Source organism: Typopeltis vanoorti, chromosome 13, assembly GCF_054136105.1.
Source record: "Typopeltis vanoorti isolate ZY-2024b chromosome 13, IOZ_Tvanoo_1.0, whole genome shotgun sequence".
Classification (NCBI taxonomy): Eukaryota; Metazoa; Arthropoda; class Arachnida; order Uropygi; family Thelyphonidae; genus Typopeltis; species Typopeltis vanoorti.
Genome location: NC_143561.1, coordinates 52177769 through 52201523, shown reverse-complemented (window position 1 = coordinate 52201523; position 23755 = coordinate 52177769). Strand labels below are relative to the sequence as shown.

Here is a 23755-nt window from a genome sequence, read left to right as displayed (position 1 = left end):
ACTGGTCTGTATTAATAAAATTGCATTGCTAATATTTTCTCTTCAAAAATATGTACAGGAAACCTCGCTTAATGCAATTAATTAATCCATCAATTAATGCACGCTAAGCAAAATCATGTTAAGCGAATACAATAAACAATAGGAATAATTATAATTCATCCATCAGTTAGCGTAAATTTAGAAAAAAAATACGGTATATGCTATATTAGACGATAAAATCATCAAAGTTAATAAAAATTAATGGCTTAAATTTTTATTTAATGTCTAAACATTTGAGCTGCTTTGTTACAAAAAAAATTAAGTAAAGACGTTTGAATCATGCTTGACTTTTTCATCTTGTCATGCAATTTGCGATAGCTGGTGATGGCTTTATAAAGATTTCGGTAGACTTGAAGCTTCATTCCATATCAGGATCAGCATCAAACTGAAGCAACTGAACTAGCTCAAGTTTTTTTGCAGTTTGCTTCTTTGTTGTAACATTCTCTTCTTGTTGCGCTCCTTATCTTCTTCATGTGCACGTTGTTCTTCTAGTTGAAGGAGATCATGCTCGCTTAACTGTTCTGAATGGGAATTGAGCAAGTTTCTCGCATCTTCAATATCCAGTTCATTAAGTCCAAGTTCTTTTCCAATTGTGCTGATTTCTTCAATAATGTTAGATCTTGGATTTTGCGCATGATAAACTAATATATTCTTGAGTTAAAAGTTGCCTTCTGTATTGCCTCCTAATACAAGTGTATGACGATCTTTTGATACTTTGTATTCTGGTTAAAATATTTCACTTTTAGCTAAGACTTTTTGTTGGCATATGCTTCCAAAAGAGACCAATATTGTCGACGTTCAATATGTGCCCATCGTCATAATCACCCTCCTGAATTATCCTTCACAATTCTTCAGGAAACTTGACCAGAGAATCTTTATCAGCACTAGCAGATTTCCCATTTATTATTATGTTATTCAGTCCAGTCGATTTTTAAAACAACATCCAAACTCACAGTAAAGAAAGCTTTCACATTTCTCTTGAAATTTGGTTTCTTTCAGTGAGATAAAATATTGAGAGCTTTTGCCTTAATATTCCTTGTGCTAAAAGGTATTCTTTTTTGGTTATAATCCTCAATCCAGAGTGATAAAAGATGCTCTATCTCGATCATCAAATGGCTTTTATTTCGGGTGATCTGCATGCTTAAAGAAGCAGTAGCAACTTTTCCTTGTTCTGTGTATTCTTTGCTCTTATTTAATAGAGTCCACACTGTAGACTCACTGTATTCCAGGTCTCGCACAATCATTGTATTACTAGTGCCACTTTCATGTCTCTTAATGACTTCCACTTTTCCACTCGCTGCAGATTGGTGACAGAAAATTTCGAGTAACATAAAAAAAAAACGTTAACTGATTAAACACTTGCTTAAAACGGGAAATAGTATAATTTCACTTAATCACACTAACTGATTATCATGCATATCGAATTTGTATTAAGTGAGGTTTTCCTGTAATTGTTGATACATTTTTCACTTTACACTATAACTACAAACTTTTCTTCAGTAAAAAGAAGTTATTGGAGCTTGTGTTATTATATTACTGGTTGAAAGATTCTATTCTCACATGGGTAAGGAGTGGCTTGCTCATTAGATACAGTGACAAATTGAGTGACACTGCTGTTGCACAGCCAGTTATCAACTTGACACTACTGCTAAAATGTTGTTAGTATTTTCTTTTTAATAATATATCATTCCTGTTATTTTTTTTCACTTTGTCACTGTATCTACCAACTTTTTTAGTAAAGAAACAAGAATAAAATGATTTAATGATTGGCACATGGATAAATACTTTTTTAATGTATACATCTAGATATCTCACCACGAGTTGTGTATTGGCTCCTGAAGAAAAATCAGTTCACACCTATAAAAGAATAACAGACTTATGTCAACTGCCTGTTGATGTTAGTACAATGTTGATGCCCCTTGCTTCTAATAAACTGGACACCCACTTCACCTATGCGTCTAGAAACCTTGAACCAGCATTATACACGTTCAATATGTGTAATGCTGAAATCATTTTATGTGTAGCGTGTACACATAAAGTTATATGTATAATGCTGAAATCATTTTAGTACAATTCTAGTGTTGTAATTTTAGTAATTATTTATTATTTTACATATCTGTTTTGTTACTAGTTTCATTTATTTGTCTAAAAAAGTATTTAGTTCGATTTCATTATAATTATTTCATATGCCAATCTTCCCTTCTCCCCCCTCCCCCAATTTGAAATACCTGCATTGGAAATGAATTGCCTTGTAGTTCACAACAGTGCACAGTTTGAGATAACTCATAGTTGGCATCCTAATACAGATGAACAACTATGAGTGATCTCACGGTTGGCAGTCAATGTGTTAATTTGGAGAAAAATTGTCCATAGGAAGTTAGTAAGGATATAAAATTTTCATGTAGTTCTATCATAATATCCTGTACACACCCTGAGAACGCATATCAGGGATTTGATAGTCCTGATGATCCCTTTCCCTAGTCATTATTGCCTGAATATGACATCTTGTATATGTTATTTAGTAGAATCTCAGCCATTTTTGTCTTCTCTGTTTCTGTAACATTTATGTCATTCTTATATTTCTCCAATTATTTTGCTAGTTCCGCTTTTCCATTGATTCTTCTTATGTTGATAGTGGCAATTTTGAATTCTGCTGATGGGGATTTGAAGTTTGTTCCAGTAGTTGATTTTTCACTGTTTGCCAATGTTTCATGATAAAAACAATAGGGGGGAGGGTGCTGTTTAAAGCTGGCCGGCATAAACTTTCATTATATTGTACCATCAATGTGATTTTACATTACAGTTACATTATTTTACATTTTTAAACTTGGATTTAGTACATGGAAACCTCTTGTTGTGCTAATAAAAACCAAACCAACAAATCAGCTAATTGGAAAGAAATTGGTTTTTGTCAACCCAATCTTGTATTCTAATCCCAGTCAATATGTTCATTACCTTAAACATAACTGCAAGTATTGAGACATCCTAATATCAAGCCTATTCAACACATTATATACATGATTCATTCACTTCTTGCCTCTTCTTGTCACTTAGTTTTTAGCATCATTCTCATCAATATGAAATACTTTGTACAAAATACTGACAAAGCACTCATTTAATAATTCCACTACATCCTCTTCAGCTTCTTTCACCATTCAGCAGTGTCTTATGTCACTCACTTTCCTCCTTTAATAATTTTGCATTACAAGTAGAACTTCCTTGAATTGCTTTTGCATGACTAGTCAGTCTTCTTTTATACTGTGCTTTTTTTTTTCCCCCTTGCTGTTCTTGTCACTTTTCTTCTATGCACCTTATACTCTTCATACATATGCTTTTAAGCTTATTAATCTTTTTTCCTTCCACAGTACCAGCCTAATTTTGCTGTTCATCTATTTCACTTGTACCTTATTTATTTGCCTGACTCTCTTCTGTTTTACAGTTCAACATACATTGCTCGTCTTAGATATATTTTAACCAGAAAGAATATGGTACTTTTCATTTCATAATCATCCACCTTATAATTTCACATATGTCCCTTTTTATTTTATTGGAATTTTCTTTTCATTGTCTATCTCACAGTACAATACTTTTTGATCAGTCATTAGTATGTGGTGGTATTGTTATCTCATTCACAATTACATCTTTGAGACTTTCACCAAATCTAACATCATTCCTGATGTTGCTTCTCCAAGTCTATTGTATTCATTGCTGTCTTTTCCTTCCTAGCTGAGTAGGCATAATTCCTCTGTTGTTATTTACAGTATTTCTATCACTTTTAGTTTTGCTTGTCCTCCTAAAGATTCTGTATATGTCCATTTCTATTTTCTTTTATGTATCATGCTCAGTCACCCAAGCTTTACATATACCAGCAATTCTTGGGACAAAGCATACAATAAAACAGATATTTACATGGTTTATATTAAATATAGATGACTAAATGTATAAAAATAATTTTCCGTGCACCACTCAGAGTCAGTAACACAATGCCGTTTGGTGATCTGAACTATTCATCACAATAACTATTGCTTTTAATATTGATTCTAGTAGTAAATATGAATATAATATCTATGCTCAAGAGTGATTGTTGAATTATTGTTTTGCATTCAGAGCTGCCCCCCCCCGTTTTTGTTGAGCTTCATTATCTTATTAGTTATTAAATTTATTACATTTCCAGATCTAGGCCTATCATTGATATCACTATTTCTGTCCAAGGTAATCTTACAAATATAGACCCTAGCACACCAGCTTGTAAGGAGGATCCTAGTTCATCACTAGTATGGTAAGTAATTTTCTCTAGATTCTGTGGAGATGAATTTTTAGAATAATAATTAATTATTTTCATCATTTCTCAGAGTTGTAAATCTTCAAGCAGTGCATTCAGATTGGTGATCAGATTTCTGCATGATACAGTTTTCCTTATTTTGAAACAACCCTGAAACTTATTAAACTTAATTCATTTTCATTTTAAAAGACATCTAATAAGAATATCGAAATAATTATTTGTTATTTATTTTTTAATTTTTTTCAGAATTTGTTATGTTAATTTTCTTATTGAAAATGAAGGAAAACAGTTTTTAATTGTATAAATATTATGGTTATGTTTAAAAATAAATCTATAAAATTAAAGTATCTTATATTGATTGTGTTCATGAGTTTCTCAGTTAGGTGGCTTTTCCTTAAATTTAGAAAAGCTTGTCATGATTACCAGCCTTGTAATTCCACATAGTGGAATTACAAGGCTGGTAAGTTTGACAAGCTTAGGAGATTTCTTGGATCAGTGCCATGGCATGTAAAACTGCAAGGACTTGATGTTGATAATGTATAGGAAGTGGTAAAGGAGTGTTTGAGGGAGGTAATGACAGACTGTACACCTAGAGTCAGGGGAGTAAATCAAGTGGGACTTAAATGGATGAATATTATCATTAAGCTGGAGCTGCAAAATAAGAAACAATTGTGGAGGAAATTTAAGGAAAAGGTGACCTGCAGGCACATGAACAGTACAAGGCACAGGTTAGAAGGTTTGGGATTATCTTTAGCCTGTATTTAGCAATGCAGGCTAAAAAGAATGTATATGGCAAAATGATTTTAATAAATGCTGATGGAAGGGAGGTAACTGAATTAGTTGAAATAGAATTACTAAGTGAACACTGTGCAAGAGTATATAATCCAGGTGGAGATATTGCAAGAATGAGAAAGCCAAAAACTTATATGGGAACTGAGGTAAATGAAATGGAGATGCATAGCATATTACAGAACCTTAATGTGAATACAACTATGGGATTGGATGGTATACCAGCTCAAGTTTTACGTGAAGTGGTGAGGGAATTGTCGGTGCCTTTGACCATATTGTTTAATCTGTCTCAGCTCTGGGTTAGTCTTGGAAGGGATGGAAAGAGAGGAAAATAGTTCCATTGCAAAAAGGAGGATCCAAGACTGATGTAGCAAATTACCAACCTATCAGCATAAACCACCCACTAAACTTAAAACCATATTCAACTCCTCTAAGGATCCTCTCCTCCCATTAGCACATCCTGGAGTCTATTGCATCCGCTGCACCTGTAACTTACCGTACATTGGTGAAACAGGATGGACAATCCCTATACGCAAGAAAGAACACATTAAATATAACCATTATGGTGAAGCAGGCCTCTCAGACCATGCACTTAACACCTTACACCAAATCAACTGGAAAAGCACCTGCTCCTTACACCGCACAAAAACATGGTACGAAAGAAAATTTAAAGAATCCTGCGAAATCCTGAGAAACCACCCAAATATCAACAATAAAGATGGTATGAAAATTCCAAGGATCTGGATGGCACACATTCAGCCAACCTAATATGAAAGATTCAACATAAGTCAGGACTCTAGCCAATCTGCTAGTATTAGAAACCATTCCACTCCAACTGGCTGGAATGATGTTAATATATGTATATAGTAGACAACACAAATAATAGGACTCTAGCGTTGATGTATAATATTTTTTTTTTTTTTCACCAGAAGTCAGGCCAAGAATTGTGGTAGCGGTTAGTCAGTGTCTTTAACGAACCAGTATGATTGTAGTATAGCTTGTTTCTTTTTGTGTATATTTGTACGCTCCAGAAGATGACCTTGACATGAAGGTCGAAACGTCGAATTGTAAAATTTTAGTAATATTAAACTAAAGTTTTTATTCAAACACGGTAGTTGTCTCCATAATTTCCAAAAATGCACTCCATCTCGACTACTGTACCCAGATCTGGGTGCCAGGGTTGCTTCTTGATGGGGAGGAGGTAGAGAGGATCCAGAGGCGAATGACCAAAATGGTAGCAGGTCTATGGAATGAAGCTTACGAGAACAAGTTGAAGTTTTGTGGGTTACAGAAACTGGCTGATAGGTGGAAAAGGGGTGATATGATTGAAACATTAAAATGACTGAGGGGTTTTTACAAGATTAATTCAGATGAAATTTTTCAGAACAGATCTGGTGGTGGTGGTGAACTGGTTTCCATGAATGGAAACTGAGTAAGAGTGTAGTTAGCAAGGGTGTTAGAACTAGGTTTTTTTGCTTGGAGAGCGGTGAATGAGTAGAATAGCTTGCCAGAGTCTGTTGTGGGTACCATGACTGTGAATGAGTTCAAAGCAAAGTATGAAGAATACTGCACAGATGTTGGTACACGGTGTTTAGGGCCTTCCTCGATAAGTCTGACTCCTTGGAGTAGCCCATAATAATAATAAGGGACAACTTCAGAACTGCTGACAGAGGAGCATGCAGTCATGAAGGGAATGGAAGAGTAATATTCATGAGCAAGAATATAATTAATGAAAGATTAATGGGTGTGAATCCATCAGTGAGAGCAGTGATGCTGTGCATGGCAGTGCAAAAACAATAAACAAAAACAAAAAACGATTAAAATACTGTATGGTGACACTCACAGGCCATCTTTTGGACTCTACTCCTGAGTAAGCTACTCTCTCTGGTATCTCCATCAACTACCCTTCTATCCATCTCACCAACCCTATATCCATTCCCATATATTGCAGTTTACGGATTAGAATTCCATGTGGTATCCTGTCAAAGGCCTTAGCCAGGTCCAGCAGTATCACTGTAAACCCATTATCCTTATCCCGTCACTGTGTTATAAAACCTGAGCAAGTTACTGAGGCATGATCTACCCTTCACAAAACCATGCTGTCCCCCATACAGCATCTCATTTTCATGAATCCATTCCTGTATTTTTTCCTTGACTGCTTTCTCCAAGATAACAACTCCTTGATAACAACTCCTGATATGCTGATCAGTCGGTAATTTGCAACAGTAGTCTTGGATCCTCCTTTATGAGTGGAACTATTTCCTCCCCATCTTTCCACCCTTCGGGACTAAACCAGACCCGAGACTCAGATTAAACAATAAAGTCAAGGGCACTGACAATTCTTTAGCAACTTCACGTAAGACCCGTGCTGATATACCATTCAATCCCACAGATGTATTCACATTAAGGTTCTGTAATAGACTATTCACCTCCACTTCATTCACCACAATTCCCATATAAACTAATGGTTCCTTCCAATGTTCCCTCTGATTTTTTGCTGTGAGTGTGCACAGAAATTTGCATGTGTGCAAAATTTGCCTTCTTTTGAAAAGTATGTGCGCACCCATATGAGTCACCATACTGATCATTTAAGCAAAAAAATTAAAAGATTTTAGTTCACTCTTTACCCTCTGGTGTCAATGGGACGTCAGCCAGGTCACCCCAACTCCCCACCGTGTTCCCACACATGGCAGTAGCCTCCCCAGTAAACAGTCGGAAATCACGATTCATAAGCCTTGGGCAGGACTCAATCCGGGGACTTCGCGCATACGAGGCCAACACGATACCGACTGTACTAGATAGGATTAAGTGTGTGTATTATTACCATCACCGAGTAAGTTGTGTGACATCAATCACAGAGCTAACATAAATATTTTATATGTATTTAATATTGATCTGATTAGAAGTAAGAAATAATGTTTTAAAAAAAAAGATAACACTAGTGACTGATTGCCTTTAATTAAATTTTCTAACTTTGCAAATAACTCTAAACATACATAATAAAATATTCCCATTACTAATTCTCACCTTGTTTAAACATTCATAATAAGTCCGTTACTAATTCTCATCTTGTTTAGTTCTAGCTTCTATCTCTTTATTTTTTTCTCTCTTCTGTCTTTGGCATTCACCCACTTTTTATACACACTATCTAAATTAATTGAATTTCCATATAATTAACTTTTAATGTATGTGATCAGTCTCTCATTAGCATATCCAAATGACATTCTCCTAAACAGTTTCTAAGTTGGTTTTTTATTTGATTCATTAGACTAAAACCTCACTCACAGTCTGCACTAAATGCAAGGAAGGTTCCTCCAATATCCATCAACTTTGCCAAATCACAAAACTGCTCATTTTGAAGAACAAATACAACCATTTGTGTAAAATTTGATATCATTTTGCATTTAATTTTTTCTTGTACAGGAAATGTAAAATCATTAAACTGACTAATTATTTCTGTAGTATAATCCAAAAAATCATGATATTTAAGACAAAGGGCATTAACATGTTCACCACCAAATGAGAAATCACAATGTGAAATAGAGGAGATATCAAACACTGACCATTCTCGTATCTCATTCTCAGGGAATCTGTCCTCTTAATGTGCACATAAACAATTTATAAAATTTAACAGGAGCCTAGTATCTACTGGTTCAGTCTCTTCTTGTTTAAGTAAAGCATTTACTCTATCACTCCAGCAAGCATCACCTTCTAAATACTGATTCCTAATTTTGTTAATCTTCCCTCTGGCAAAATGATGACTGTCTAGTGGTGTAGGGTTACTCCTTTGTTTTTTTCGCACAGGGAAGCCATTTCTTCAAAAACATCACTTAAAACATTAACAGCTACTTTGAATGTCACGTTAGTTAATTTATTGGGACAATAATTAACCATGGGATCATTTGATTTGTCCTTTTCAAAATATGTGATCAGTCCCTCATAGTTTCTTATTTTTGCCTGTAATGCAAAATGTCTGGATAGCCACTGCACTTCATTGAGTGGTCTGAAGATGCCTCGACAGTTTGCCTCGACAATTTCTTTAAATTCATGTCACTGTGGAACGAGAAAAGAGTGTGTACACTGTTCTCATTAATGTATCAATATCTCTGATTAGTTTAATTTCCTTCCACATATCACAGATCCTCACAGTGTTGCTGGACAAGATGTGGAACTTCTAATTTAAGTTTTGCAGCGACACCATTAACTTTGTCCAGCATCGCTGCAGCTCCATCAGAGGTGAACCACCATTTTTTGGAGATCAAGTTTCTTTTCTTGATAAAACTGTTTAATAGCTAACACAATGGAGGAGGCATCACATGCCTGCAACTGAATTATTCCGCCAAGATATGTTTTATATTCATTACAATCTTTAGGTCTAAACTTAAAATAGAGAATGAGACATTTGTTAACAGTTATATCAGCTTTCATCAATGGTTAAGGTCTGGAAATTTGCAAATGCAATTTGCTCAAACATGTCATTTTCAACAATTAAATTGATTGTTTCCAGAAATTCAAATGCATAATACTTGCTTCGCCAGCTGTCTGGGAGTTGAACATACTTTTCCATATGTTCATTAATATGTTGAACTGAAAGTAAAGAGTTATTCATCTTAACAACTAATAAGACACTGTCAATAAGAACTTTAATCTGCTCTAGGTTTGATCATTTCCTCTCTCTCTCTCTCTCGGTCATCTGAACTTTCATGTAGCATATACAGTACTCCTGTAGCTGGCATGAACAATTTTGTTGCCTAAGTTTGTGTACACCATCCAGATATATTTTACTTGTGAAATGGCGTTTCAAAAAGTCCAACTTCCAAGTGACATCAAACTTCTTCCCATTAGCAAAATCCCCAGCAACCTTTGCATCACGACAATAAATACAAACAACACCAACTGTGGCATCATACATAAATATTTCATGCAGCTGAATGTTTATCAACTCCTGAGCTTTTGACGTAGCAGTTTTCACTATTTCATCCAGCCATTCACTTTTAAAGCAGCTAGCAGTTCGTTTTCGCTTCACACCTTTTGCTTCCTTTGAATTTGACATGGTGCATCAGTTTTTTGCAATTTTGTTATTTGAACAATGTTTTTTTATTGTTTTTATAAATTTACAAATGTACACTATTCACTGAATAACTTGGCAAGGCAATAGCTGAACCAACACTAAACATTGCCGAGGGCAACACAAGAGCTAAATGATATGCCTAGAGGCTAGATTTAATTAACTTGGTTGTATCTCAATGCGTGTACACGAATGTTATTATTTAGTCTACTATTTTAAAATTCTTTTCAAAATTAGAGAATTTTGAAACCCTACAATATTTTTAATTGTACTCTAATTTAAGTTTTTAAAAGTATTTAATTATTTTTATTAAAATTATGAAACCATTGTTTTAATTCGTCATGATCCATGGGTCAGGCCTGAGATATAAACTAACCGCACGCCATTCTACTTAAAAAAATTACACATTTAAGCCACACCCTTTCACTTTGGCATCAAATCGCTAGCCTCAAATAGGGTTACTGTTAATAATTTATAAGTTTTGTGCAACTTCGAGAATGTAATAGAAAAATGTGAGGTTATAGGCTTGAGCGTTGCCAAGTTACCGTATTTTTTAAAGAATTTATAGGTTAATGTTTAGGTGGAACTTCTTTAATTAATAAATTTTAATTTCATCTTGAAAATCTAGTGTGCGCATATTTTTTGCTTTGTGTGCTAATTGTAAAACATGTATGCGCACAGCTTAGAGGGAACATTGGTTCCATCTTTCCTTCAATGTCACCACCTTGATGATATACTCTTGCAAAGTGCTCACTCAGCAATTCCACTATATCGACTGATTCAGTGACCTCCCTACTATCGGCAATCCTTAAAATCATTCTGAATGGTACAGTTTTTCTGGCCTGTGCTTTATACCGTTCATGTGCCTGCAGGTCACCTTTCTCCTTAAATTCCTTCCGCAGTTGTTTCTTTTTTTGCAACTCAAGTTTAATGGTGTTATTCATCCATTTAACCCCTACTTGATTTCTATTCGGACTCTAGGTATACATTCAGCCATAATCTCCTGCAAATGCTCCTTGACCACATTCCATGCCCTATCAGCATCCAGCCCTTGCAGTTTTACATGCCATGGCACCGAACCAAGCAATCTCCTAAGCTTGTCATACTTGCCAGCACGGTAATTCCACATGTACCCTGTCTTAATCGAAAATTTCACACATTTAACCACCTCCCAGGTCAAGACCCTATGATTACTCTCACCAATAGGTGGCAACATGGTCATATTCATTATAGTCAAATTCTCAGATGCTATTACTAGGTCAAGCACTCTCAAACTCCCTAGTATTTTCCATTACATGCTGTCTCAGATAGTTATCCTTCAGTAATTGGATAAAATCCAGTTCCTTCCTCACATATGTCCTCTCCTCCTTCCAGTCAATGTTACCATAGTTGAAATCCCCCATAATAATTACCCTCCTTGCACTCATTTCATCACTTTGCCTATGCATACTATCTCCATCATCTATTCCATCACCTGGTCTATAGCAGCACCCAACTGTACATTTTGTTCTGTTAGTCTCAGTCTCACACCAAATAGCTTCAAATGAGCTCTTTTCACTATCCTGCAATACAACTTCTATTTTCCTTGGTTGCAGTTCATCAGCTATCATCAATAACGCTCCTCCCCCCATTTTATTCTCTCTGTCTCTCCTAAACACACTATAACCTATACATTCAATCCTGCTAACTAATGCCAATAACCTGTGGCCAGGAGGAGCCAACCAAGGCCAAAAATTCTTCCTTCTTGTTCCTAATACTCCTGGCATTAGTATATATGAAATACAGAGGTCCATTTGTCCCACTCCTATCTTGATGCATTATACTAACTATCCCATTCTGATTTCTTGTCCTTCGTACTGGCTCGGGTACATTATAAGCATTCGTACTCTCAACTGCCTCACAGATGTCTGCATATCCACTTCTTCACCTCCTTAATAGTTCAAGTTTCCCTGATTTTGCACATCCACTCTCACTTCACTCAGCATCACTTTTTCCAGTCTTCGCACACAAATCCATTCAAATGTAAGCCATCCATCTTGTACAAATCCTTTCGCCCATCAAACTCGCTCCACACCACACCGTCTGCATAACCTGCGCATAAAGTCATTTGCGATTATGGCCCTCCTTCTAAACTCTTCTCTGTCATACCGTGGCAACAGACTTGTTATCCTAATTCTGTCACTCTTTTCTTTCACTATCTCTAATAATTCCTTCATGAAACTATGCTGGAAAATGTGGTACAGCCCCCTGAACAGTATTTTGTTTTATGGTAGGCAGGGGACCTTCCAACTGGATTCAGGCCTTGTGTGCAGGGCCTGAATAGTGGTTGGAGGCAAATGTGCCCGACTACATATCACCATCTGATTGGCTGCCTGGAAGTCCTGAGCATATCAAAGCCTTATGAAGAGGAATAACAACTTCCTTATCTGTACTTGTTAATGTATTCTTCAATAGCCAAGTAATCTTACAGGCTATATTAGCAACCTTAGCAATATGTCTTCTAAACTTTAACTCTGTCTACCACCACCTCTAAATCTCTAGCTTCATCTCTTTCCTGGAGTACAGTGCCATCAATGCGATAAACGGCTTGTAATCTATTTATCTCAAAGTGCACAACTTTACATTTCTTGACATTAATCTGATACTCATTATCTTTTGCCCATACTGACAGCATATTTAAATCGTCCTGCAAGCTCTTCACATCACCTTGATTAACTATTATTCTACCTAATTTTGCATCATCAGTAAACAACTGAATATTTCCTTTCAAGTTATTTCCTATATCATTTATGTATAAATTAAATAGCAATGGTCCCAGCACCAAACCTTGTGGCACACCACTAGTAACCTGCTTTTGCCTCAATTCTGCCCATCCATATATACCACTTTTTGATATCTGTCCAACAGCCACCCTCTTATCCCTTAACTAGTGTCATATCCATCCCCATTTATTCTAATTTGCATAACAGAGTTTCATGTGGTATTCTGTCAAATGCCTTTGCAAAATCTAGCAAAATCATCGTGTAGCCATTTCCTTTATCCAACTCAGCTGTTACTCTATTATAAAAAAGTTAGTGAATTACTAAAGCATGACCAACCCTTCACAAAGCCATGTTGGCCCTCATACATTATCATATTTTTATCTACCCATTCTTGAATTCTCTTTTTGAACAAATTTTTCTAGTACTTTTACCACAACACCTGAGATACTGATTGGTCTATAATTTGCTACTGTAGTCTTAGAGTCTCCCTTATGCAAAGGAATAATTTTAACCTCTTTCCACTCCCTTGGAACTCTACCAGAGCTGAGACTTAAATTAAACAGCTTAGTCAAAGGCATTGCTAGTTCTCTTGCACATTCTCGCATAACCCTAGCTGATATCCCATCTAATCCCACAGCTGTATTTACATTGAGATTCTGTCACATAGGTTAGAGCAGTAACTTCAGTAGGAATATATATGCTTGCAAAGTGGTCACTCAGTAAATCAACTATTTTATCTGCTTCCGTCTCTTCTTGACCATCATCACTCATTGGTTAATCTTCCATGGTCATGGTCATTCTTCCTCTTACTTGCCACATAATGAAAGAACTCTTTGCGATTTCCTTTGGCCTGCGCAGCTAGTTCTTCTCATAATCTGATTTTGCCTTCCTTGCCATGCTGGTCACAGCATGGCAAGGAAGTCTTTCTCTTGGCTCTTGGAAATCTCAAGGAAATCTTTATCTTTATATACCTTCTACAGCATTTTCTTCTTCTGTAGCTCGAGCTTAATGATATTACTCATCCATCTAACTCCTACCCGATTAATCTCCTTACCCTAGGTTGAAGGGTAAGGAGGGTTAATCAGGTAGGACTTACAATTTAATGCCGCTTCCTCTAGATGACGTTTAACTATATCTTTATGCGATGGTTCAGATTTAAGCTTCTTCCTAAGCATGTCATAATTAATCTCCTGCTTTATAGTTCCATAAATACCCCTTCTTGATAGAATATTCCTCATGTTTTGCAGTTTCCTAATTCAACACTGCATGGTCGCTTTCACCAATGAAAGTAATTGGAGGCAGTGTTGTCAACTTGGTTATGGATAGCTCTTCTGATCCTTTGACCAGGTCCAATACTTTCCCACCCCTAGTCCCCTCCATCACATTTTACTATAGTCTTAAAACTTCCCTTATGCAAAGGAATAATTTTGTCTTTTTTCTACAGTGGTCTCTTGTATGATTATAGAAAAGTGGAGGAATGGTAATGTCCAGTTTGCAGAAACAATGCAGAAACAGAATCTCTATGAGAAAATAATTGGAGAGAAAGAGGATGTGAGGGAGAGGAGTCATCTATTAAACAACTTACCCTCTTGGCATTCTTAGGGAGGCTCTGAGTGCACTTCTTGAAATGGAAGAATAATATTCAGAGATCAGGCAGATTTGGATTTTACTAAGTGTTAGGAGAGTAGTGTTTTGAGTAGAAGAATCCACCAAGTTTTCTAGACTCAGAAGAGGCTGTGGCATGATGTATTTGTTCCAGTACAGGTCAGATGTCAAAATCACTTCCATAAGAGATAATTGATTTTCATTTGAAATTGGAATATTTTCAAAAAGTAAGTGGAGAGTTGAGAACTTTCTTCTGAGAAATAAAACAAGATTGTCGCAGCATTGAAATTCACTAGATTATCTTCAGTATAGTTGAAAGTGGTAAGGGGGATCTAGAATCTTAAATCATTGGATCGCTACAAGTTTTCTTGAACGAAGAAGAATAATGGAATATGCACATCACCAAAGCTGTGAATAAGGTTTGAAATCAATGAAAGTAGGTCATTAATATATAGGAAGACAAATATGGATAAAAGCACAGAATACTAGAGTATCCTGCCATTGACTGAGAAATCAGAATGGAAACAACCCACCATGATGTCATGTAATGAATGACAGAGAAGAAACTGGTAACCCATTCACAAAATCCATTAGGAAAGCAATAAGATGGTAGAAGGCTTTGTAAGATAGATTCATTCAGTGATAACAAGATAATTTAATTAGTTGTTAAAATTTGAAATCTACGAAGGTGACCTGAAAAGTTCTCGGCCTAACAATGAAAAATTGAATTTATAATTTCAAAATTATTTTTATTTTTCAACATAATCTCCCTTAAGACTAATACATTTATTTCAGTGATGCTCCAGTGCTGTTATCCCATCCATGTAATGGTTCTCAGTAAGATCTGCAAAATACCCCTCTACAGCTTCAATCACCTCTTGATTCGAAGAATAACACTGACCAGCGATGAAAAGTTTTAATTTTGGGAAGAAATAGAAGTCAGAGGGAGCCAAATCTGGGGAATAGGGTGGATGTTCCAACAGTTCATAGTGCAGATCCCTTAATTTTCCCATTGCCAAAACACCTTTGTGGGCAGGTGCATTGTCCTGATGAAAGATGATTTTTTCTTCTGCAAAACAGGTCTTTTCTCACAAATTTATTCGTCTAGTCTGGTTAAAAGATTGGAATAATATTCCCCGGTTATTGTTTTACCCGTTTCAAGATAATTAATAAACATTAGCATCCCAAAACACTGATGCCATAACGTTTCTTACTGATGGAACCGACTTTGTCTTCTTTAGCACTGAACAACTGGCTTCTGTCCACTGTTTTGACTGCTGTTTGGATTCTGGTGTGTAATGTTGAATCCAAGTCTCATCCATAGTAATAAATCAATGTCCAACATCAGTTTTATTCTTGTTAAAATGCTCCAAGCACTGTTCAGAGATTTTCATGTGAGTGGGTTTTTGATTTGCTGTGAGCAAGTGCGGTACCCATCTTGCTCAAAGCTTTTTCGTTTGCAATTATTCATGCAAAATATATCCTACATGTTCTTTTGAAATGCCTATAGTCTCAGCAATTTCACGCACTTTGACTCGCCGGTCATCCAATACCATAGGGATAGACAGCACTTTTGCTTCAGAGAGCTGTATAAAACAAACTACTTGATAGAATGACTTGCAATTTCACTTGGATGCTTATGATAGATGTACCAACTTAGAAAAAAAAAATCTTGCCGATAGTGTTGCCATCTATAATCGAGACCAGAAACTTTTCAGATCACCCTCGTACATCTACTAGTTTCACACACCTACAAGGAACTTTTGGCTTCATCAGAGCTTAATAAACATCAAAAATATGTAAATACATAACAAAGTTGTCCAAATGCTGAAAAACTATTAGAACTAAATTAATTAAATAATTAAATGCATGCTAATAAATAAACATAAAGTCATGTGGCATGCCATAGCTGTCTGTGATTTCAATTTCATTAAAATCACAGACTTTAATGAAATTGAAGTCTGTGATTTTCAACGATTTAATAATCAATTTCTGTATGTCTCTTAATATTAGGCCCTGTTTTTTTTATTTAATGATCTGCATGAATGGATGATTCCTTAGAAGTCTGGAATAATGGTTGAAATGTTCTAATCAACAGCATGGTTAGTATTAGAGTATGGTTGCTCAGACCAGATCTTTTTTTTTTTCTTCTATGCTCAGCATCTGCATAGTGTTCCTTCTTTCTCACCCCCTCAAATCCACAGCTTGTCTGTCCTTCTAGTGTGGCTAAACCACACAAGTATGGAATTCAATATAGCCATGGGTATTTGTATAATAAGTGTGTGTGTGTGCACTATGATGTTGTGTTCCTTCGAAAGAGATGCTGTTTTAATTGATAGTCTGCCAATATATGGCATTGCAATTAAGTCTCTATACTGGATATTCTTATTGAGAGAGAGAGAGATTCAAACTAATTTTTTTTAATTTTTAAAATTTTTTTTATTTTTTATTTTTAATAGCCATTGAGAACAAAAAAAAATATTTGAGTGAGTCTGAAGTGTGGTCTTGAGTTGGTCCTTGGTCCTGATTTAGTATAATAAAACCTACTCAATTCTTTAGAGTGTGAATTATGCCTAACTTTTGGGAAAAATGCTAAGGGATGAGGCATGATGAAGATAATGTCCCATATGAGTAGGCTTACAACACACCTCAAGAGAAACAACATCATTTTCAGATTTTTTTAGTGATGGAAAGGGAGTTTTCCATTTCTTTCAAGCTCTAAGGTAAATTTGATCATGGTTTGTAAGAGTTTATAGAACTAAGAAATTGTTGCAGACTTAGGAAGTGATATTTCCAAATGAAAAAACAAACCTCTGGTTTTAGACTCATTTCCACTAAGAAAGTCTTCTCAAAGTTCTGCTCTCCATGAAAAAGGTAAACTGATGGAGGAGAGAGAGGGAGCCCTGTCACAAGTTGAAATTGTTGTTTGTAAAACACACTATTCTACTGAAATAAAATTTGATCAAAAACAGTGTTCAAATAAGCTTGTGATGTGGTAAAAGGTCTCTAATAAGGTTTAACACATCATCTACAGGACCATTAGTGAACAGGGATACTATGTCAAGATTTGCAAGAATGTCAGAGAATGATATGTTTCATCTTGATAGTTCTGGACAAAATGGGATGAATTTTTGACATAAAAGTCAAATGACCTCATGTGATGTCTTAATAGTAACCCCCAGATGTTTGGATAACCTAAGTTGGAGAATTGATGGTATCTGCAATTGGTTGCAAAGAAATGCCAGGTTTGTGTATTTTAGGAGAGTATTTTTAACATTCCCATAAAGTTGTTGAGGAATAGGATGTGACGACTTGAACTTTTGTAATAATTCTGGAGGCCAGTTTGGGATATTTTTAAGCAAATCATTAGTTTTTTCATGAGTTCACGTAGGGTCATGATCTAGAATTGAGTGGTTGGAAGAGTCAGAAAAAAGTTTGTAATTTTTTCATTATAATATTTTGTATTTAGAACTACCATTGTATTCCCTTTGTCTGCTCTTAGAATTATGTGCTATTCTTTCTAAGTGACAGAAGAGCTTTCCTTTCCAAGACAGAGATATTAGATCTCAGAATTGATGACGAAAGAAGGAAGAAGAGCAGCCATTTTCAGTCTGATAATACAAGCAGTAGTCAGTGGGAGGATATTAACTCCTTTTTCAGCATTGCACCGAAAAAAAAAAATCAACTTTTGAAATACAACCCAGAGTTGCAGCATAGTGATTTAAAAAAAAAAGAAAAAAAGAAAAAGAAAGAATAGATCCTTTTGAATATAATAGGCGGTGGTTTGTAAGGTTAAACACAACCTTATCTGAAATCTGAGATCAAAGAGTAATGAATTAAATTTCTTCTTCATTCACTGCACAGAACATCAACTTTTGGAATATAACTTGGAATTACAGCTTAGTTAAAACCTTTTTTTTTTTTTTTTAAGAATAGATTCTTCTGAATGTGATAGGCAGGGTTTTGAAAGGTTAAATCTGAATTTTGAGATCAGAGAGCGATGAACTAAATTTATTCTTCATTCTATTTGCACAGTAAAAAAGAGTTGATATGAGTGTGAATGATATTGCTAATGCTGTTCCAATAAACTGTATGTTACTCTTTGACTAAAACGAAATATAGATCGGGACATATGGTATTTAATTTCTTAATCACAGATTTCATATGACAAATACATTCACATATGACGGCTAACAAATCTTTGCGATAAATACTTTTTGTCCTATTCAACATCACACACTCTTTAGCATGTTTTTGTTGAGATGACTGTCATTCTCTTGCCATCACCCTATCTGGTAGAGTGAGAGAAAACACTCTGCCCAGTGGAAATTTTGTGCTTGTAATGGCAAAAACACCACGTAATCATGACAGTTCTTTGATTGTAACCAAATCTGCGTGGTGGTGAGAATGACTAATATGTTTGTTTTAGGATATATATTAGAAAACAATATTTAAGGAGAATGCTATATCTGATTTTGATTTAGTTACTATATTATATAATGCTATGTTTGAATTACTGAAAGGTGTAAATATGTGAGCCATCATTAATGTGCCATGTGAGGATGGGAAATACAAAGGAAAGAAAGAACAGTCATGAATAGAAATACTTTCATTACTGGCAAACGAATTATTAATAATAACATTTGTGATATTATTATGTTTATCCTATAAGTTGCTTTGCAGAGTGAATACCATGTGATCCAATAAATTGTAGACATGCTTATGTGCATTTATGATGGCATAATTTAAAAAAATAAAATAAAAATCTTATAAGGAGAGAAAAAGAGATTTATTTGTGCAAGTATAAATGACTAACCAATAATATCTGCTGTATATATTTGGTGGCTCAGTAAATAACTATAGGGAGGGACCAATCCAATGAACTAATAATGTTGATCAGGTGTGGCATTTAGATGTGGCAGACTGGTATTTCCATCCTTTTGCAAATCCTACATTCATAATTTTTATTTTGTCATCAGCCTCTTCTGTGTTATCAGTAATAGATTTCTGTAGATCAGCCACTTCTTATAATACACAGAGGTATTAATTTTTATTCAGGAATAGATAAATTTTTACTATGCCTGATGTTTCTGAAGACTGGAATAAAAATGTTCCTATACCATGGAAAACATTCCAAAGTTAATAGATGCTATACCGCAGAAGCAAGAAAAACAAGTGGTTTTATTGTGTCACTAAATACAGTGCAGAGACATTTCCTATATTTGTCGACTACTGTAATTAGAGACAACTTGAATGACACTTCATAATGAAAAACACTCCCCTCCTACGGACTCAGTGCTGTGTGCATGCAAGCAAAAGAAATTGATCGCAGTCTAAAAGTAGTACCTAAGTAAATGCATCTGTCCTAACATCTGCTTTCAAATTTTCAGTTTCAGAAAATATGTATAACAGCTGTTTATAATGAAGTCATTAGGTACGGAAAACACATAATTTATGCCAAGTGAAAAGATGCATATGAGAATATATATATATATATATATATATATGGAAATCAGTTTGAATTACATTTGAGATATTAGATATCATCAAGACGCTTCACAGATGCTTCTACTGAAAAAGTTGCAATTAACATGCATATATGCTTTGTGAAAATGCAACTTTCTGATGTGGAAGTGATCATCTAATACAGTGTTTCTCAACCTGTAGTCCCCGACGATGGGACAGGAGGTCCGCAGGCAGACTTAAATTAATTAAATAAATATATTTTTTTAATTATCTAAACAAATTAAAATTGAATAAGTAAGTAAAAATTATTGAAATCAAATGGAGACTTAAAAAAACAACAACAAATATCGTCAGAATGTTCAAAAGCAGAAGCAATAAAACTATATTGTTGTTCACTTCACCCTTTTTATTATTCATTGTTGGCAGAATGATAATAATAAAGAGGCGTGAAGTGAACAATAATATAGTTTTATTGCTTCCACCTTCCCTTGCTGTTTTAAGATTTGAAGTGAACACATGTTATCCACGTTTCAACTAATGGCTTGTTGTATATTGATTTTTATTATTGAAGGTTTCCCTCCTTCAACCAAGGCTCAGTATATCTTGAGAAGTGCTAAGTGATACTTGGACAAAGTGTGTCCTGAGTTAACCCCAGTATTATATATTTATATATTTTTTGGTAATGTTTTTTAATAATGGAAAAGTGGCTTAGAACTAGGACTTTGAAAAGAAGGGCAAATGAAACAGGTGATGCTAACCCTAATTGTGATACAAGTGTTGTAATGGTGAGTAAATCTGATACTATTAAAGAAGAAGAAACAAGCAGTTCAAAGAAAAAATACAGTAGGAAATATAACAGTTCATATTTAGAATTCGGGTTTACTTGGTGTGGAGATGAAATTTAACAGAAACCTCAATGTGTTTTGTGTTATGAAGTGTTGTCGAACGACTGCATGAAACCTGCGAAACTCCAACTACATTTAGAAACTAAACATTGTGATGTGAAAAATAAGCCAATTGAACTTTTTCAATGATGCTTAGGAACATTAAATCATGGGAAAGATATACATTTCAGCCATGGGTTCCATTAATAGCAAGGCACTGGAAGCAACCTATCCCTTAAGTTTGCACATAGCGAAAACAAGGAAAACCTCATTCTGTCGGGGAAAATTTGCTACTTCCAGCTATAAAAGATGTGGTAAAAACGATGTTTGGCAACAAGTTACTAAAAGATATTGATTTGATTCCTCTTTCAAATGACACTGTCAGTCCCAGAATTAATGATATGGCAGGTGACGTAGAATCTCAGTTAATCGAAACAGTTAAGAAGAGCCCTTATTATGCGTTACAAATAGAACGAGACTACTGATGCGCAGTTAATATGCTATGTAAGATATGCGCATGAACAACATTCATGATGATATTTTGTTTTGTAGAACTTTGCCATCCTGAACAACTGGAGAAGAAATATTTCACACTCTCAATAACTACATAATACACAAAGGGATCCAGTGGGAAAAATGTATAGGCTTCTGTTCAAATGGAGCTTGTGCCCTTATAGGCAGGTATAGTGTGGTTGTTTCTATGGTCAAGGAAGTAGCTCCAGATATGAATTGGGTACATTGTTTCATACATAGGGAAGCGTTAGCCTCCAAAGGAATGCTACCAGAATTTAAAACTGTGCTATATATAATGCTGTAAAGCTAGTTAATTTTATTAAAGCTTGACCGTTAAATAACAGGTTCTTTTCAGTACTCTGCGATGAAATGGGCAGTGAATATATACAACTTTTGCTTCATTCTGAAATTCGCTGGCTTTCCAGGGGCAAAGTACTAACAAGGTTATTTCAGTTAAGGCAAGAAGTTTTATTATTTGTAAATTATTTGTAATTCTGATTTTGCATCACTCCTTGTTGGCGAAACATGGTTATCAACACTATCCTATCTTTCAGACATTTTTTCGAAATTAAATAAACTAAATCTCTCCCTTCAGGGAAATTTTTTAACTGTTCTTGATGCCTACGACAAAATAAAGGCATTCGAGAAAAAACTGGTTTTATGGATTAATTATTTAAAAGATAGACAGTTTGCACCTTTTCCAACATTGGAATCCTTTTTAGTGGAAAATTATATTTTTGTTGATTGTGAGTTTCTGGAAAGGGTTTGTGACCACCTCAAAAATCTGAAAAGGAATTTTGAAACATATTTTCTGAATAACTTTTATAAGAAATTTCTGTGGGTTTGCAGTCTGTTTCAGGCTTGTAGTCACGAGAACGACCTTTCGTTATCGAAAAAAGAACAGTTAATTGAGCTTTCAAGTGACAATGGACTTAAAATGCAATTCCATCATCTTGGTTTGACTCGATTTTGGATCTTGCCTTCAATGAGAAGTGAATTTCCCGAATTATTTGAAGAATCATTGAAAATTTTCATGCAGTTCTCTACAACCTATCTTTGTGAGAAAGGATTTTCATCGCTCCTTCAAATAAAAACAAAATACAGAAATCGTCTTCGCGTGTGTGTGTGTGCACGCGTGCCAATCTTCGACTGAATTTGACCAATATTGAACCAGATATTCAGCAACTCTGCAAGGGCCGAGAAGCTCAACTATCTCATTAAAGGTAAGTAGTAACATAATTAGATCATGTTATTTATTTGTTTAATAAAAATTAAAACTTTTTTCAATGATGATACACTTTTAATCGTTTACTTCCAATTTAATTATGGTTCCATATGTATTCAACATGCTTTTGGATTTATTATGTTATAAATGGCACAGTTTTTCCGAAATGTTGGTAATTCCTACTTAGGTTTTTAAAAAAATTATGAAAAGTCAAAAGACGTATAGGGGAAATAAATTAAAAACACTATTTTTAAAGTAAAACTTTAATTCCAACATTCTAAAATGTTATTTTTCTTGCTTTTCTGTTCGCAAAATCGTCGATGACATTGTCGAAGTCTATTTCATCACTTGGTTGCCGTTTTATAGACAGTAAGGCAAAATTTCTTAAACTCCAAAAAAGTTGCTGCCTGGGTGGATTCCCCCCCCCCCCCCAGCTATTCCTCTGTAACTGAGTGGTCTATAGAATTGTTTTCAGCATTTCACCGGTCCTTGGCCTTAGAAAGGTTGAGAAACGCTGATCTAATATTATGAAATATTAGATGATCAATTAACGAGACAGACTTTTTTTAATTGTTTCTTAATGTTTCCTTTCAGGCTGTTCATATTTAAGAGAAAATGTCTTAAGAACAAACAGTAATAACAAGGAAATTTAATTAGATGTTAAAAATTGAAACTTACACCTACTAGTTTCAAGCACATACAAAGAGCTTCATCACTGATTGGTTCATCAAGCTTAATAAAAATCAAAAAAATAAATATAAAAATGGAAAAAAAAAATCAGCTAACGTTTTTTGTTCTCATATTGGGAGTAGGCGAGGCCGTTTTTTAGCCCTGTCTAATGCATATAAATAGATAACAGTTGTCCAAATGCTGAAAAACCATTATAAGAAAAATATTTGAACACTCTCTCTCTGGTCAAAATTATTTTCTGTGGATTAATGTTTTACAAACGATTTGGACTTGCGATTCAACACTCCTTTCTCTCCCATCAGCTGTATTTTTATTTATTTATGGTTTTTTATTTTTTATTTTTTTATGGAGAACTTTGAGAAGATTTTCCGGCATCTCCACAGTGTATCTCCATCAAACTCCCAGTTTGGAGATATGTTGATGATATTTTTA

General features: G+C 34.9%; 1 protein-coding gene across 1 annotated transcript in view; it reads left to right on the top strand.

Annotated features, from left to right (window-relative positions):
* The window catches only part of LOC150100151 (integrin alpha-PS1-like), a 573942-nt gene that overhangs the window by 186310 nt on the left and 363877 nt on the right, over positions 1–23755 (top strand). The window contains exon 12 of the mRNA XM_090402382.1: positions 4214–4318. Within this exon, the coding sequence (XP_090258508.1) occupies positions 4214–4318 (105 nt within the window). The remainder of the gene's footprint in view (positions 1–4213; positions 4319–23755) is intronic.